This window comes from Lynx rufus, unplaced genomic scaffold, assembly GCF_022079265.1.
Source record: "Lynx rufus isolate CCGP_SWC_20201006 ecotype Redwood Valley unplaced genomic scaffold, mLynRuf1.p SCAF_18, whole genome shotgun sequence".
In the NCBI taxonomy this organism is placed as follows: domain Eukaryota; kingdom Metazoa; phylum Chordata; class Mammalia; order Carnivora; family Felidae; genus Lynx; species Lynx rufus.
This window is the reverse complement of record NW_025814832.1, coordinates 11,115,670-11,135,143: the sequence shown is the minus strand read 5'-3', so window position 1 is coordinate 11,135,143 and position 19,474 is coordinate 11,115,670. Positions and strand designations below refer to the sequence as shown.

The window sequence follows — 19,474 nt, the reverse complement described above, 5'->3', positions numbered from 1 at the left end:
ATGCCCCTCCAGCCCAGAGCCAAGCCAATCACCTTTCATCCCACCGGAGAAGCCTCTCCAGTTGGCAAAGACCATCAGAGGTAGCCCTTCGCGGTTGAAGTCCTTGATAGCCTGATAGGTCTTAAACGCAGAATCTGGAAACCAAACCTGGCCAGCCTGCTGGATTATCTATTGGGGAAAGTCAAAGACGAAGACACAATTAACAATGGAGCTTGAGGGGAAGTCTCTCCAAGGTGAACAAAGTTTTACTGGTTTACTTTAAAAACTCAACGAAACCAAACACACAAAAACTGTTGTTCATCAAGAGGATCATCTTTTGGGGTTCCTGGGTGGCTCAGCTGGTTAAGTGTCCGACTCTTGATTTCAGCTTGGGTCATGATCTTACAATTTTCGTGGGTTTGAGCTCTGTGTTGACAGTGTGGAGCCTGCTTGGTATTCTCTCGCTACCTCTCTCTCTGCCCCTCCCCCAATCACGTGATCGCTCTCTCGCTCTCTCTCAAAATAAATAAATAAAACTCAAAAAAAAAAAAAAAAAAAGGATCATCTTTGAAGTAAAAAAGAAGAAAGGATCCTGGATCTTTGACTTTGTCAAATTCTCCTCTTTTTAATTCCTGAGTACACTACCACTCCTCAGTTGGAAGAAGGAAACTTTACTGCTTCTAATGGATGAATGCAGTCTTGGGAATCCTCATTCTAGGTTTCCAGAAAGCAACTGTACATGGCTCAACTACACCAGTCCTCAAAGCAAGCTAACGGTACATAGTCTACACTCCTCTCACTTCTGTGCTTAGTACAGCTTTCTCCATACTGGAGTTGATCAGCAAACATTTGACGTGACACTGCTGAGTAACCTCGTCCCTAGTTTCCCCCACCCTCATTTTCTGGATCTTATCAGGATGTAATCTACCCTTTAAAAAAAGTAGATGGGTGGCAGTGTTCACCTCTGGCGTTAGGGCAGACTTCTTATCCATGTGTGTGTTCAGAGAATCTGGGACCAAAGAGCCCTCAGCTGCAATGAATCTAGACTGTTTTCTAGCATCAACAAGACCATTGTAAAGGCCCAAGTAATTTTTCAGGTAGATTGCAATCCATTTAGAGTCACCTTAAAAGTGAGCACGTGATGGTCTGAAATTACTCAAGGATGCTGACTACCATTCCCTCCCAAATTGGTGGTGTGCAATGCCCCCAATATATCCACAGGCTCTGCAGAAGGGAAATCCAGCTCCAAGCACAGTAGCACAGGGTACTTGAGGTCACCTACCTTGGCTTCAGAATCCAGGTTTGCAGGGTCGGCTGGGATACTTAGTTCCACTGTTCGGGTTTCTACAGCAACTACTCCTACAGGTATTCCTCCTAGCCTGATAAAAAATGACCCAAATAAGAATCTGATATATGTAAACAGTACAGCTAGTCATTTATTTTCCAGCCCCACATCACAATATCACGGTGGGGGCACTGGAGACTGCAAATACAGAGAACAGAGGGAAATCTGACGCTTCTAGGGGTGAAATGTGAGACTGGATTTGATAAATACTATACATTTTTATAAATCCAGGGGAGCCTCCCCTCAGAATCACTTCTATTCTCCACATGATAAATTCAAACCAAGGGTTGTACTAGGGGAGCCTCAGGAGTTACACTCAACAGTCTAGATGTGTGTGTGCGCATATATGCACACATGCACACACCTATCTCTGTGGATGCCAAATGAAATTTCTCAGATCACTCTAGAGCATTGCTTTGGTGAAGACAGAGAGAAAAGGTCTGAAAGGTAGGAGGCACCCGAGAATTTAAGCTGGCGTTGCTGGAATAGAGCTGTCATTTCTATGGAGTACTAATACTGTGGTTCTGGATAAGATTATTTGAGAGTATAGTTGGTCTTACACTGAGTATATGAATGGGAAATGTGTAGGTGTTTATGGAGATGATGAAAAGCAGTGCCAAGGGTGCAGAGGTGGTTAAATAAGCCCTTAGCTTTCTATTTCATTGGAAGAGAGCAGGGGAACAGGGATAGCTTGCAGTAGTAATCTTGGTGAAATAGGTGATCTATATTAAAAGTATACATTTAATCTCCAACATATGTTAATTTAAAAAAACTCTCCAGGAAAAGGCTCTGCATCTATGCTCCATGATACCCTCCTAACTTGGTCCTCAGAAAGATTTCCTGATAAAAATCAGGAAGAAAGAGAAGAGGGGGATGGTGGTTGCTGTAAGGTACAGCGTGAGTGCTTACTCTGGAAAATGTGATTCAGGCTGCACTTTCTCAGCTGCGTTCCTTGGGGCTAGGGCTGGGATGGGTTATAGTCTCTCATTCCCCACAGCATCTCCATAACAAACTTTTCCATGAAGGATAGTCTTACACTGGCTACTGGAAATGGATTCTTGTCATCACAAGAGGCCTGACAGGGGCCTGAGTGGGGACCACCCACCCCCTTGTCACTTGCCTGCATTGAATCAGAATCAAAAGCCCTCTAGACAACCAGACAACGAGCAGGAGGTACACAGGAGGGTTTAGAAATATTTCTGTTCACAATGATTAACAATCCAACTGGAAACTTGTAATTGCAAAAGCCACCCTAAATCGGTAACTTATAACTTATATATTAGGGCCCATGTGACCTAATAAAGAACATCTTTATCCGAGTATTACAGTTATTTATTGAACTTGAAAACAGCTCAGAACAACTTCTGTTTTCTATTATACTTCATATAAATTTTATCAGGCTAGCACATGAAGATGCTACATCTTGTTTTATAGTGTGTCCCTGGACAAGGTGCCATGGAATAATAAAAGACAATTTACAGCCAATAGCACACATATTCCAAACATACATACCAAAGATGAGTTTTGGCAGCACTTACAGTAACAATCCCAGAAGAATACATTTATATTTATTTCTTGAAATACCATTGCTTTTGAAAGAAGCTAGCTCCATTTGTGTTTTATATACTTGTGAGCATGTGTATGTGTTTGGAGTAAGAAGCCCAGAACTCATCAGACGGAAAGAAAGGAAGAAGTCAGAGTGGGTGTTGCAATAAACAATGGCAGAGCTAACTAAAGCCAAGCTTGACTGATCTTGCTCACAGAACAATCCTTATTCTTCCAATCATAAGTGTAAAGCATTTTCCTGTTTCCCATGGGAGGATCTTAAAGACCTAAACAAAGGTTTCACTTTCTGAGGCTTAAAATCTGTCATGATTTTTACAGACAAAAAACTGAAGCAGAATAGGTAACAAATTTTCAAAAAAGTTGGTCTGTGATATAAGGACCCTCCATAACAAACCAATAGACTCTGGTAGGAGGGTTCTATCTCCAGTGTACCCCCACCCCCCATGGAATTTTACCAGGCACAAAGAATAGTTCTCACTGGGACCCGGAGGCCCGTGGTGAGGTAGAAGACCTGAGACGTGAGAGAAAATGGGAGCTAGCCCCTGTGAGTTTCAGTCTGGGCTAACTCCAGGCCTGACTCTTATTCAGAGTCACAGTGGAAGACCCTGTCTGTTGGATCTGCCATCTGATGGCTCCTTGTCATTGGCAGCATAAGACGTGCTGACCTGCTGTACTGAGAGAACCATGAAGCCTAGAATTATTTTCAAGGCTAGAATCTAAATCTCAACCCAATGTGGCATGTTTGAGAATCTTGAGCAGGTGCCACTTTTCACCAAGATAAGGAAAACTGATTGCCCCCGAGAGGAAGGTGAGTTCCAGATGTGGGTCCCTGGGGCAGCATGTCTCCGCAGTGCAGAACGAGATTAGGATCAGCCTTGGCAGGTGCTCGTTATAGCGAGCGCTACAGATGATTTCGTGCAGGGCTTGCTGTTGAGTGAAGCACTTCTTAGAGGGGGTATTAAAATTTAATAGAAACTTCAATTTCCCATTTGAAAAATATAGGTAGTCCAGCAATCTATCCCAGTTTATTTTACTAATTCCTATTTCAGGCAAACTTTTTTATTTTATTTATTTTATTTTTTTGCAATTCAAATCTGATGATAAACCAATATAGTATGTTTGTTACTTAAATAATCTCACTGCCAGGAAGGGACTTCTTCTAGGTTACATAGATCTTTTGAGTTACATGGAAAGGTAGATGAGTCTGATTCATTTATCACCTGCCTCTGAAAGAAAATGGTCTTTGGGGAAGGGGAAGGTCATTGGTGGGCTATGGCTATTGTATTTGGGCTTTACAGCCCTCAGAGAGCTTTTCTTTCAGCATTATAAAAAGGAAGTGTCAAAACCAGACTTCAGATTAAACGCATCATTGGAGTGACACAGTAAATGACTACTGGGAACCAGCACTTCAGTTATGCTGCCTTGGTTGGGCATGACTATAATCCAATATTCTTCGGAAGTTTAGACAAAGAGAGCATTATTGGTAAAACAAAACAAAACAAACCTATATAGTTATAGCCCTTTCCTCTCTTGGTTTTAGTTGGGAGGAAGAAGAGCTTCCAAAACAAAAGGGCTCTTACCTGGCTCTGCCAACCACCACAGTCTGTGCCCAGGGTTGCATGATTTCAGAGAAAGATCCATAGTCAAAGAATCCACTCAACCACTGACCTTTCTGGGCTACAGAAGGGAAAGAAAGAGAACAAAGGGAGAATAAAGATCATCAATCCGCTGAAAATGCACTGGAACTGGCAAATTTAAGGTTGGATTTGGGGGATTTTTTTGGGGAGTTTGTTGTTGTTTTTAACCATATTATAATAGATGCACGCATTAGGCAGCTGAATGTTCATCTGCCTTCAGATATCATCTCCTATTTCATTTGCTAGTCTGCATAAAAAGAATCATTTATCAGCAAAAGCATCATTTATTGTTAAACGATGGGGTTCAGCTAGCAGAGTTTGCATGCTTTTAAATAAATAACTTGGCTTTTTTCAAAACACCACAAACATTTGTCAAAAGGCAGCCAAGTCATTAAAATGTTTTCAAAATGTCTATTTCTATTTTAAAACTTAGCTTACAATTTTGTTTGATTCCACTGACTTTTTTGTAATGGAAAGCTGAAGACAGCCAATGATAAGTATTAATGATCAGATGAGGACCCAAATGTGGGAAAGGAAAAGGGGAATGGCTTCTTTGCTAGAAAAGCAGCAAGATACATGATACATCCCCTTTACTTACAGCTGACAAACTATAATCTTTCTCTAAGGAAGGGCCATGCCCACATACTCTTGACACGTAGCAAAAATGTAACGGTTAAGATGCATACACTTAATGTCATTAACCACCCTTGCACATAGAATTTCCTTACTGGCAAGACATGTAACTTTTGACATCTCAGGTTAAGAAAAAAACTTTTGTTCCACAGGTATCCGTGTTTGACCAAGGCCCCATAAAAGCTTCTGCAAATAACAGTTTCCTAGCTTGCCCCTCAGCTCACGGTTTCTCAGTGATCCTTCTAATTTGAACAAGGCCCTCCGCCCCCTAAAAACCCAAGTCCAAAACCAATTAAAAGTGGAGATCCGAGCAAGCTAACCTCTGCTGACTTAAACAGGATGGAGAGTGTTTTATCAAGACTAAATTTGTAATTACTGTGTTCTACATTCCTTGCCTCTATGGCCCCAGTGTAAAATGTGATCATCCATTTCAAAATTATCTCTCTATCGTGAGCCCAAAGCCGATCGTTTAGATTCTGGTCTCGTGTTGGGCGTCAGTTTGAAGAATATCACAGCACTATCTCCTCTAATAAATGACTTTAACTTTTCACCTAGAAGATATCTGCTTTAACTTATCACAGGGAATCATCTGCTTTCTTTAACGCTTCCACTAAATTAAAATCTGAAGTCACTCGATTTGGGAGCGAGTGTTAGCTGCACATAGACAGCAGGATGAATTACTAGGGAGACGATGAAAAAATATTATCCAAAAAACAGAAAACTTAGTTTATCACAAATTTCATTTTATTCTGTGGATTTCATTAATAATGGCCAGGATAATGCCCACCTACATACACACACATCTGTCCACCCCATGAAAGAGGGCTCAAATTTTGATGAAGATTCTAAATGAAACTTCTAAGTGTATCAGGATACTGAAATTTTAACTTTGTATGCTTGGATCATTTTATGATTCTTACTTCAATAATAATGATTTGGAACTATAAAATTCATCAAAATGGAAAGACTTTCTTTTTTAAAAAATTTCCCACCTTGTATTTTGACTGGGGGGGGGGGTCACTGGTGGGCCATGGCTGGTGTAGGTGGACTTCACTTCACCCCCACCCCGAAACCTTAAAGAGCAGGTTGTGTTCAGTTCAGATGTAGAACTTATAAGTCAACTAAGATGCCCCTCCCCACCCCCGCCCTGCCACCACCCTCATGATTCCCAGGAGAAGACTCACTGACTCTTGTTCTGAATTCCCCCAGAAAAGTTCTGGATTTTAAGGCTGACAAGATCTTAGAGGTTCATAGTTCTTATCATAATCATGGTACACATATGAGAGGTAGGGAGATTACTATGGTGATTTTTTCTGGCTATGTAGGAAAAACGATTTCATTTTATGAAAAGTAAGAAAAGGTACTGAAGACAACAGGTAAAAATTGAAATTGAAATTCCTCTGGTGATTTTTCTATACTATCTATAGTTGGACTGCAGATTAAGTTCCAATTCCTAAGTAATAGCTGTGTGACCTTGCACAAATCACTTAACTTCTCTGAGCTTTTAAAGTGGTGATCTTTTTTTTTTTTTTTTTTTTTTTTATCTCTGAGAAGTAGAAAGCCTAAAGAAGATAATGTATATGAAAGTGCTTTGCAGTCCCACCTAGCTCACAGTGGGTACCCACAGAGGTTTAGTAAGTCTTCCTTACACAGACCTCTTCTTTTCTTTCAACAAAATCAAAATGACTCTTAAATTTAATGAATTATCTTCTGCATTCCATTCTTCTTTTAGATAATAAGGCTTTCTTTGAAATAGTTGCCATAAACATGCAAAGAAGAACACTTTCTCAAATAACCTGAAAAGCACAGATTCAAAATGTAGTAGGGGGATTTGGGGCCTCACAAAAGAACCACCTGAGAAGTAAGGTTTGTTAAAGCAGCCTAATGAACTGGCAAGTGAGAATGTACATTCACCTTACATGGAGACACCACTGTTTTTCTGGTTTTTTGTTTTGAAGATAGGTAAAATCAGCCACAAGACAGGGATATATGAGATAAACATGGAGGGAGGGCTTGTTCTCACTCAATATATTTATGAAGTCAAGAGTTCTGGACAATCTCTTCATGAATAATGACCTTACAAAATAATCTTACATGAATAACTACAGCAAGTCCCAACTATTACCAATATCATAAGAAAAAAGGGCACAGGCAGGCTGAATGCTCAGAAATAGTGTGCTGACAAGAGTATAGTCATGTTCTACACTGAAGGTCAAATATCTTTTCTAAAACTGATCTGATTAATCTTTGTTTACAGAGATTAGATGGTCGAAGATTCTATGACTTTATTGCTTAGATTTAAAGTCTTTGAACCCATTAAGTAATAAGTGCTTTAATAACAGAATTAACAGAAGAAATGTATTAGTGACTATATTGCTTATGACTCAGAGACTGACTTGTACATCTAATTTCCTTTGTTTCTCATGTGTTCTGGAAGGGTTTTCCACCTTAATCTTTGGAGAGCTGTTTTAAAGATGTGTCTCATTTCCAGACTACTAAAGTAGCTCTGTTTTGTCATGTACTGTTGTGCAGGAATTGGTTAGTGAATAAAAGGAAGATGGATAGCCTGAGGGCCAGGGTACCACAGGACCCTCAAAAAATACATACTTGGGTGAGGACGGCCTGCTAGCATCCATCGAGGATCATAGGGGGCCTTCGTAGGAACAAATTCGATGATTCTATCTATAGGATCCTTGGAGTTCAGGAGAGGTACTAAACTGTGCACATTCTGAAAGGCAGTGGGGAGGAAAGAGCATAGCAATCAGTGAACAATAGGCCTGTAGTACCAGCTCAGCCACAACCATTACAAAGGCAGTAGGGACCACATACGGAATCACACCTATCTGTCCCAGTCATCACTGAGAGGCATCCCAACTGTATGCCAGGCCCTGACCACATACACAGGTCTCAAGTATCATGTAGGAGCCTGGCAAAATGTGGTACATTCTGACTCTTGATTTCAGTGTTTCCATGCTTTAGGGGAAGCTTCCCAGGGGGATGGATGGCTATTGCAAAGGAGAAAACCCACAGTGAGGAAGAGGCCTTGGTATGCTGGGATCTGAGCTCAGACAGGCCATGAAGGCTTCTGTGACTGGAAAACATCAGAAAGGGGCCTATACCAATGAAATCCAAAGGCATTTTAAGGTAGAAACCCAAAGACAGCTGCAAGGAAAAGAGAAACCAACAACTTCCAGAGGAATATTTCATAAAACAATTTCTCCCCCATAAGGAGGAGACCTCAAACACAGAGGCCCTGTAATCCTTGGTGGAGAGGCCTGGTTCTGTGGGCTTTGTCAATGCTGGGTACAAAGGGCTCACCTTAGGCATGTAAGACAGCCAGTGTAGGACAGTGAAAACCCCTTCAAAGTCATCACAAACGATGCTGTGGGTCACCCCATTGTTGTGCATGATCTGGATGCCCCCAAGCTGGTTATTGGAGGTGTATACTTCCCGCCCAAGGACCTAGAGAAACAAGCAAGAGAAAACACATTCATCTTGACAGAAATAAAGGCAAAGTCTATTTTGCGATTCTCACTAAAATGGGTTCTTTTCTCCACAAGACACAGATTCCAGCTTCTGTGGTTCCTTTGTCTTAAAAAGAGAGCTTGGGGCACCTGGGTGGCTCAGTCGGTTGAGCCTCCGACTTTGGCTCAGGTCATGATCTCACAGTTTGTGAGTTCGAGCCCCGTGTTGGGCTCTGTGCTGACAGCTCAGAGCCTGGAGCCTGCTTCAGATTCTGTGTCTCCCCCTCTCTCTGCCCCTCCCCTGCTCATGCTCTGTCTGTCAATGTTAAATAAACGTTAAAAAAAAAAATTAAAAAAAAAAAAGAGAGCTTAGAAAAATCAAAAAGGCTTTTGAACAATCACATACATTGTTGCAACTTAAAAACCAGCAACCCTCTCTCTCTAGCTGCCACAGATAGGTGTAGCATACTTCGACTCAGCTAGAGCCATGGTGGTGGGTGAGGCTGGGACCCTGAAGTGCAGGCTACCTCACTGTGAGCAGACCAGAGGAATTGCTACACGTCTACACAAAGAGGTAACATGCCTGCCTTTTGACAATCTTTATGACAAGTCTCAGTTAAACGCTATGAGGTTTAGGTTCCTAATTTTTTTTAAAGGCTTACTTTTCCCCTTAGATTTGAATTTTGAAGTTGGTCCCCACACACAGCCCTAAAGCTGGCAAAATCCGGAAGCGACCCATGACCCACACACAAACCCTTGAGTCTAAAGTCCTTTTAGTGTGCTGGGTGGAGGGCAGTGATTTATACCCAAGCCCGCCTCTCCTCTGTCTTTCTCTTCCAATGTTCCAGGGAGTACACAAGGCCTCAATCCTTGGTGTATCCCTGAAGGAGTTTAACCCGTGTGAGGCTGAAAGGTACCTGCAACTGGAAACCACAAAGTTTTCCTCAAAGAAGAAGAAAAGGAAGAAAAAAATATGAGTGGACTTGGAAATTGTAGGGTTTCTTTTTCCCTCGAAGACTGGTTAATAATTTCTTTCAGGGAGGGAGGTTTTCTGACCCAGCAATGGAAGCCGGGCAGCCTGATCACTGCAAACTGCCGAGTGGGTAGTAATTGCCAGTCATCTAGGGTAGCCCTGGAGAGCTCTAAACAGTTGTAGAGCGCTTACTGTATTTTACCTTTTCTTTTCCCTCTCCCCTCCTCCTTCAGAAAATAACAACACAAATTTTTCTTCCTTAGTAATAACTTTTACTCATTTTTAGTCTCTGGGAAGATTCTAACAAATGAAAGACCAGCAAATTCTACCTGTATATTCCCATTTTGCCCCTTCTTGTTAGGAGCTTTGAGATGGTCCCTTCCATGCTGGGTCAGCCCCTACATCAAGACGTTGCAAAGGATGAGGAAGTTGGTGACCAAAGTAATCCCCTCAGTATGGCCCAGCTGGCCTCAGACCCATTTAACTTCAGCTAGGAAGGACGAAGAGACTCTCTGAAAGGAATATGGAAAGCAAAATTGTTCTCAGATTACCACCTTCCTTGGTAAGGAAGTGCAGAGAACCAGTGTTTGCAGACAGCCCCGGGCTGAACAACATGCCAGCGACTCCTCTGAAGGAGCCCCAGGAACAGGGGAGACCATATCTGACCACTGGGCTCCCCTCCTCCTCCGTCTTTAATCTCAGCCCAGGCACTGTGGCTCCTTTCTCATTCTCCTGCTGTCTCTTTCCATTTGCCCTCTCTCTGACTGATACACTGATCTCTCGGTCACTCGGCTTTCTGCTCCACTGAGTCCATATTACTAATAACACCTCCGCCACGGCCAGTTTACCTCATGAAGGCAGGAGCACATCATTACAAAATAAACTCATAACTTTGACATTCTAGCAAATACACGCCGTTTGTTATTTTGATGGCTTTAGTCTTTCTAACAGGCAGAGGGCATTACATACCTGTTTCATTTATATCTTTAAATGTGTGCACACATGTACAGTCACACATGCATCAGGAAACAAAACAGAACAAAAAACCAACCCAAAACAAATATCCAAAGCAGTCAGTTGATGGGGGACCCTGGTGGAAGCAAAAATCCTGTCACTCAGGGAGGCCATGCTCTGATGTGGCTCTGGTTTTATGGACGTCATAAACCTGATGGCCCACAACTGGTCCTTCTGGGACAGACCGCCTTTCTGCCAGAAGTCATTCAGTGTGATCAGCAGTATTTTTAATTATTAAAATAAAATTGGAAAGGGGGAAAAGAAATAAAAAGGAGACACTGCACTGACCCTGAGTATCTGATATTCATAATCTATGTCAGGCGCCAAGAACTCCTTGCTGCCTGGAAGACAGCTGGGGCCATTTTATACTCAGAAACGTGGTTTTCTTTCATGGGAAACAGTACTAGTACTTGATAATGTCCATCTGCTTAGAGCCTCAAACTCCTCCCAAATTTGTGGTGAACTGATGAAGAAACAATCTTGGAAAAAGGGACCAAAGCAGACCAAGAGTTGCTCAGCGGTCCAAATACACCTTCCTCACACATCTTTGTCCCTCACTTCAAAAGGGAAGAACATCCAGGACTGGGCTCATCTCGGAGGCTCTGCCACTTGCCCATTCTACTCCATATTCGTATAAATTAATGGGAGACAAACTTGGAAGGAGCAAGAATTTAATCACTTAGCACATCTTCCCTTTACAAGTAATACGCAGCTACTGATGCTTTGGCATTGTTCTCAAAGGCAGTATTTGTACACTTCTCCTATGGATTCAGAAAGAAACCTAACTAGGGCTTACCATAACCAAGGACACTATTTCTGGACTAAAGAAATGTTTGTCGTGAGAGAAAATTCATTTACTTTGGTAATTAAAGGGAAAAATTACAGGATAGACTAACAGAGCATCCAAATGGCTGTGACTGGCCTTATCTTAGGAGATGGGGGTGGGGAGGGAAGGACACACAGAAAGGAAACCTGCTTCACTAATCACAAACAAATGCTAACAATCATAGCTACTTAACAATCGGTGAAGAGAAAGCAGTCCCCTCCAGTTCATCTTCAATGACCGTATGTTTGGAGCATGCACCAGTAGAATGAGTGCGCACACAATAGCTCCTGATTTATAGGGGTCGTTGCTGACTCAAGTGGTTTTAATGATTTTAGAATACTTCACAACAAAAGCTCCAACCAAAGCAGCAGAATCTGGGGTAGGACAAAATCCATTCTGCCTAACTCTGAAATGATCATGCTGGAACAGTTATGCAAACCCTGATCAGTATCTAGGGAGGCAAAGAAACGAGTCCACACAGACAGTACCACTGTTTTATTATTCGGTGTTGCCCGAGCAATATTTCACAGAAAAATCTGGGGCAAACAACCCTCACCAACATAGTATCTTCACAAAGTAGGTGAGCTTCATTCATTAGTTTTCCAGCTCTGACATACACATTTCTATACAAATCAAGCTGCTGGCCATTTTCCATTTCCCAAATTACTTTTCTCACATTTTCTACTGCGTGATACAAATTTTTAATTTCTCTTTCCAACAAGCATCAATAACCATATTTAAACACAGGAGGAGCCATTCAAACAGAGGTGGCTCCTGAGGCCCCATTTTGCTGCCCCCCAAGTTTAGGAGGAGGAGAAGTACCATAAAATATTAGGAACAGGCACCACCTCAGGGTCCCCTGCTGAAGAGTGCCCACACCAACAGAACTAAACAAGGGCTGACTCTGAGAGGAAAGAGAATCTTCATCCACTCAATATAAACTTAAGCTTCATCCCACACTTCATTCACTGAAGCTGGCAGACCTGAGAATTAAGGGCACTGCATAAAAGCCAGTGATTAGCAGAGACACAATTGTTAAAGGCTCCACCAAAGATGCTACACAGCCTTTAGAAATTTTGAGATACATAAGAAGTACAAATGAATGCAGTCATACATACATGCTAAGGCCTCTGCTGCTGTTGCTGCTTATCTAGAGACACCGCAGACAGCTCAGGTTTACCATAGCTGACAGGCAATGAAAACAGTCTAATATACAGCCTGCTCTCTCCCTTAAATCCCTTTTTGGAGATCAAGATAAACACGTTCTTCCTTTCCCCAGTGCTCTAGACATTTGACTGAAGTGGCAGAGCATTGTGAGGTTTTGTGCAAATGAAATCACTATGTAATACTGAATGAGTATAGTATTTACTTGTCAGGATATTTGTCAGCACAGGCATTAAGATTTCCAAGTTTCATAGATGCAACTCAGCTCAATTTTTAGAAACCTGCCCTTGTCCTGATATATACATTATGATGGGGGCCTTTAGACATATAGGCAAATATTTGCAATCATGTGCTGAAGATGTGAATAAGAATGATGCATATCAATGGAATAAAAAATGAAATTTGCTGTTTTCTGAACCCCTTTAGCCAATCTTTCCTCCTTTAAACAATTCTTGGTCCAGGGCAATCTTCTATTTAAAGAAGAAGGGAGTACATAATTCCTCTTGCATCTAAGAATTTAGGCTACACAAACTGAGTCCTTGCTGCAATCCTCCTTCTCATTAGGGTATTTCCATTCTCAAGAGGATCTGAGGAGTTCTGCACATTTCCCAAGCAATCATCACTGGACTTTATTCATGATTCTAGATATTAAAGTCACTCTGTGATCTGTCAGGTTATTGATAAAGGTTTGGCTAAGGCAGAGAGATAAATATGAATGAAAATAAGAGGGAGCAGGAAACAAGTGGTAAAACAGAGACAAAAGAAAGGTGGAAGAATGAGAGAGAGGAAAAGGGAGGAGGAGAAAAGAGGAAGGGAAAGAAAAAAAATGCAATAGCTCATCTACTCATGCTGCTAACACCCTCCTCTCTGACCTGAGAGGACTACATTTTTAAAAGCTGACAAGTAATTCAATCTCCAATTAACAATTTTAAGTGGTGCAGTACATATTACTGTGCAAATGTTTCTCTAGGACTATATCCAAGGGTGAATGGAATTAAGTCTCTAGGGAGACAGAACTGGTGCCTTTGCGACCAAGAATATCTGGGGGTTCCCAAAATATAGCCTCTTAATACACAGACTCAGGGTTACAACTTCTTCTCCCCTCTTCACTGGCGCTTGTCACTGGCAAACTGGAGTGCTGGTTGGCAGCTGGTAGACCAGAGTTGGGGTAGAGAAGGGGCACAGTGACCTATTGCCAGCACAGGATGGGAAAGCCTCTGACCTGAGCCACAGCCAGATTAAAGACCATCCACTACAAGACTAAAAACCGCTCTACAAACAGCAATATTATGAAGTGATCAGGTCTGTGGATGGGTAAATTGGAGTAAAGGGACTGTGCAACGAGAGGAGGGAGAAGGTATTTGGCCCAAAAGAGGCCGAGATACAGGCCACCCAAAACACTGGAAGACCTCTGCTTATGCAGGGGAGAGGAAAACAGAGGAATGAGTTAAATGGCAGAAGGATGACAAGGATTTGAAGGTGGACTATGTGAAGAACAGAAACGCATTTTCAGTGTGACGGGGGTAAGAAGAGCCACACAACAGTTTACTTGTCAAAAGTATGAGAAAAGTATGACCAAAACATAGGCTTCCAGAGTGAAAACTGACTGCCAAAAAGAAATCACTTATCTTAGGAATCCATCAACTGCTCATTTAGCTACAGCCTGGAGGATACTGACAATCAATTACTTCCAAATACAGAAATTTTTGAAAAGTCTAGTTTATTGAAGTATAATTTATATATAGAAAAATCATCCACTTTCAGGAACAGAATTCTATGAATTTTGACAAATACATACGTAACCACCATCAAAATCACCCCAAAATTTCCCTCAAGGGGGTGGGATCAAGATGGTGGAGTAGGAAGATCCTGAGTTCACCTCCTTCCATGGACAAACCAGAACTACAACTACATATAGAACTATCTCTGAAAATGAAGTGAAGACTGGCAGAAAAGATTTCACACAACTAAGAATATACAGAAAAAGCCACACCAAGATGGGTAGGCAGGGCAAGATGTGGTCTAGTCAGGACCTACACCCCTGGTGTGGTGACCCACAAGTGGGAGGGATATCTCCACTGTAAAGGCCTTTCCTGAGGAATGAGGGGTCCAAGTCCCACATGGGCTCCCCAGCTCAAGGGACCTACACCAGGAAGTAGAGCCTCCATAACATGTGGCTTTGGAAACCAGTAGGGCTTACGTACCAGAGAACAGCAGGAAACTGAGACTTCTAAGAGAGTCACTAATTTTAGGGCATGTGCTAGAGGGGCAGATATCTGCTGGAACATTCTCCAGGGAAGGAAGCATTGGCAGGCACCATTTTCTTCACCCCTCTTCTACCTAGTTGGCCTGGTGGTGGTGAGAGACAGTTCTGACACTCTCCATCTTCTGTGCTGGCACTACTCACCACACCCCAGCATTGCCCTGTGGACTCCCCAGCCCCCATCCACCTACCCTGGCAGAGTCCTTCCCAAGTGGCTCCCCCCCCACTGTCACACCAGGGGGTAGTCTCTGCCAACACCAGAGCCCCTCTCCTCCAGTGGCCCCTGTTCCAAGGGGCCAGCCTCACGCACCAGCAAGTCTGCACTAACTGTGGCCCAGCCTCAACAGGAAGGTGTGTGTAGCCCACAGGGGAAACCCTGGGGCGGGGAGGAGGGGGCAGGTACTTGGACTGAGTGACCAGGGTGGTTTTGTGCTACTGGCCCCACAGGACACCCTCTTACATAAAGCCACTTCTTCAAGACTGGGAGATAAAACTGATCTACCTATACACAAAAACAAACAGAGAGTTAAGGAAAATGAGGAGACAAAAGAACAAGTTCCAAATGAAAGAGTAAGACAAAATCTCAGGAGAAGAACTAAATGAAATGGAGATAAGCAATCTACCAAATTAAGAGTTCAGAGTAATGATCATAAAGATGCTCATTAAACTCAGGAAAAGAATGGAAGAACATAGTAAAAACTTTAACAGAGAGATAAAAAACAGAAAAAGGAACAAATGAGAAGTAAAGAATACAATAACTTAAATGAAAAATACACAAGAGGATGAATCAGCAACAGATTAGATAATGCAGAAGAATGGATCAGTGATTTGGAAGACAGTAGTGGAAAACATACAACTAGAACAGCAGAAAGAAAAAAAAATAAAGTTAGTTTAGGGACTTCTGGGACAACATCAAGCATACTAACATTCACATTATAGAGGTCCCAGAAGGAGAAGAAAGGGACAGAAAACCTATTTGAAGAAATAATGGCTGAAAACTTCCCTAGTCTGGGGAAGGAAGCAGACATCCAAGTCCAGGAAACACCAAATAAGATGAACCCAAAGAGACTCACATCAAGACATGTTATAATCAAAATGTCAATAAAGAGGGAATCTTATGGGAAGCAAGAGAAAAACAACCAGTTAAGTACAAGGGAACTCCCATAAGACTATGAGGTGATTTTTTAGCATAAACTTTGCAGGGCAGAGGGAGTGGCATGATATATTCAAAGTGTGAAAGGAAAGGACTTATAATCAAGAGTAGTCCACTCAGCAAGGTTATCACTCAGAATAGGAGGAGAGATAAGGAGTTTCCCAGACAAGCAAAAGGTAAAGGAGTTCATCACCACCAAACCAGTCTTACAAGAAATTTTAAAGGGACTGTTTTATTTTTATTTTTTTTGTTTTTTGTTTTTGTTTTTTAAATAGGCTTCATGCCCAGCATGGAGCTCAATGTGGGACCTGAACTCACAATCCTGAGACCAAAACCTAAGCTGAGATCAAGAGTCGGACACTTAACCAACTGAGCCACCCAGGTGCCAAGGGACTTCTTTTTTTTTAATTTTTTTTTTTTTTTTCAACGTTTTTTATTTATTTTTGGGACAGAGAGAGACAGAGCATGAACGGGGGAGGGGCAGAGAGAGGGGGAGACACAGAATCGGAAGAGGCTCCAGGCTCCGAGCCATCAGCCCAGAGCCTGACGCGGGGCTTGAACTCACGGACCGCGAGATCGTGACCTGGCTGAAGTCGGACGCTTAACCGACTGCGCCACCCAGGCGCCCCCCAAGGGACTTCTTTAAATGGAAAAGAAAAGGCCATAACTAGAAAGAAGAAAATTATGTAAGAAAAAAAAAAAATCTAACTGGTAAAGGTAAACATACGGTAAAGGTAGTGGATCAACTACTTACATAGTATGAAGGTTAAAAGACAAAAGTAGTAAAATCGTCTAGATCTACAGTAATTAGTCAAGAGATACAACCAGAAAACAATCAACAAAATGGCAATAAGTACATGTCTCTCAATAATTACTTGAAACGTAAATCTACTAAATAATCAAAAGACATACAGTGGTTGAATGAATAAAAAAATGACCACCAGGGCACCACGGTGGCTCAGTCAGTTGAATGTCCAACTCTTGATTTCAGCTTAGGTTGTGATCTCATGGTTGTGGGATCGAGTCCCATGTTGGACTCTGCGCTGGGCATGAAGCCTGTTTGGGATTCTCTCTCTCTCCCTCTCTGTCCCTCCCTCTCTCTCTCTCTCTCTGCCCCCCCCCCCCCGACCCATGCGCTCTTTCTCAAAATAAACATTAAAAAAAACAACAAGACTACCTATATGCTGCCTATAAGAGACTCACTTCAGATCTAAATACACACATAGATTGAAAGTGAAAAGGACAGAAAAAGGTATTCCCTGCAAATGGAAATAAAAGAAAGCTGGGGTAGTAATACTTATATTAGACAAGTATTATATTAAAACAAAGATTGTAAGAAGAAACAAAGAAGGGCATTACATAATGATAAAGGGATCAATCCAACAAGAGGATATAACAATTTCAAATATCTATACACCCAACACAAGGGCACAAAAATACACAAAACAAATATTAACAGATATATAGGGAGAAATTGACAGTAATACAATAATAGCAGGGAACTGTAATACCCCACTTACATCAATGGATAGATCACCCAAACAGAAAATCAACAAAGAAACAGTGGCTTTGAATGATACATTATACCAGATGGATAGATGGACAGATGGATGGATGGATATATATATACACGTACAAAATCAGCAGAATACACATTCTTTTGAAATTCATATGGAACATACTCCAAGACAGATCACATGTAAGGCCACAAAACAAGTGTCAATAAATTTAAAAAGACTGAAATCACACCAAGCATCTTTTCTGACCATGATGGTACCAACTAGAAATCAATTACAAGAAGAAAACTGGAAAAAACAGAAACATGTGGAGGATAAACATCATGCTACTGAAAACAAATGAAAATGGAAACACAATGTTCAAAAATCTACAGGATAGAGCAAAAGCAGTTCTAAGGAGAGAAGTTCATAATAATGAAGGCCTAACTACAGTAAACAAAAAAATCTCAGATAAACAACCTAATCTTTCACCTACTGAAACTAGAAAGGACAAACAAAGCCTAAGATTGGTGAAAAGAAGGCAAATAATAAAGATCAGAGTGGAAATAAATGAAATAGACTAAAAAGACAACACAAGTGATCAATGAAACTAAGAGCTGGTTCTTAGAAAAGATAAACAAAATTGATAAACTGTTAGCCAGACTCAACAAGAAAAAAAGAGAGAGGGCCCAAATAAAAATGAAAATGAAAGAGAAGTTACAACCAAAACTGACTCTTGGTATTGGTTTGTGAGATCAACCCCCGTGACGGGCTCTGCATGGACAGCACAGAGCCTGCTTGGGATTCTGAGGCACACTCTCACTTGTGCTAAGTAAATAAACTTAAAAAAAATCTGAACAGGCCAAATCCTATTAATTAAATTCAACCAGTAATCAAAACACTCCCAACAAAGTCCAGGACGAGATGGCTTCACAGGTGAAATCTACCAAACATTTAAAGAAGAGTTAAGACAATGCAACAGAATACAGCACCTAGAAACGGACCCACAAACATATGGCTAACTAATCTTTGACAAATCAGGAAAGAATATTCAATGGAATAAAGACAGTCTCTTCAGCAAGTGGTGCTGGGAAAACTGGACAGCGACATGCAGAAAAATGAACCTGGACCACTTTCTTACACCATATACAAAAAGAAACTCAAAATGGATGAAAGACCTAAATGTAAGACAGGAAGCCATCAAAATCCTCAAGGAGAAAGCAGGCAAAAACCTCTTTGATTTTGGCCGCAGCAACTTCTTATTCAACATGACTCTGGAGGCAAGGGAAACAAAAGCAAAAATGAACTACTGGGACGTCATCAAAATAAAAAGCTTCTGCACAGTGCAGGAAATAATCAGCAAATCTAAAAGGTAACTGACAGAATGGGAGAAGATATTTGCAAATGACATATCAGATAAAGGGTTAGTATCCAAAATCTATAAAGAACTTATCAAACTCAACACCCAAAAAACAAATAATCTAGTGAAGAAATGGGCAAAAGACATGAACAGGCACTTCTCCAAAGAAGATATCCAGATGGCCAACCGACACATGAAAAAATGCTCAACCTCACTGATCATCAGGGAAATACAAATCAAAACCACAATGAAATACCACCTCACACCTGTCAGAGCTGCAAACGTTCACAACGTAGGCAACAACAGATGTTGGAGAGGATGTGGAGACAGAGGATCTCTTTTATACTGTTGGTGGGAATATAAACTGGTACAGTCACTCTGGAAAACAGTATGGAGGTTCCTGAAAAAATTAAAAATAGAACTACCCTACAACCCAGCAATTGCACTACTATGTATTTATCCAAGGGATACAGGTGTACTTTTTCAAAGGGGCACATGCACCCCAATGTTTATAGCAGCACTACCAACAATAGCCAAAGTATGGAAAGAGCCCAAATGTCCATTAACAGATGAATGGATAAAGAAGATGTGGTATATATAT

General features: G+C 41.5%; 1 protein-coding gene across 1 annotated transcript in view; it reads right to left on the bottom strand.

Annotated features, from left to right (window-relative positions):
* The window catches only part of ACACA (acetyl-CoA carboxylase alpha), a 282,243-nt gene that overhangs the window by 33,939 nt on the left and 228,830 nt on the right, over positions 1-19,474 (bottom strand). The window contains exons 46-50 of the mRNA XM_047080882.1: positions 8,479-8,622; positions 7,768-7,888; positions 4,471-4,567; positions 1,262-1,358; positions 33-168 (exon numbers count right to left, since the gene is read on the bottom strand). Of these exons, the coding sequence (XP_046936838.1) occupies positions 33-168; positions 1,262-1,358; positions 4,471-4,567; positions 7,768-7,888; positions 8,479-8,622 (595 nt within the window). The remainder of the gene's footprint in view (positions 1-32; positions 169-1,261; positions 1,359-4,470; positions 4,568-7,767; positions 7,889-8,478; positions 8,623-19,474) is intronic.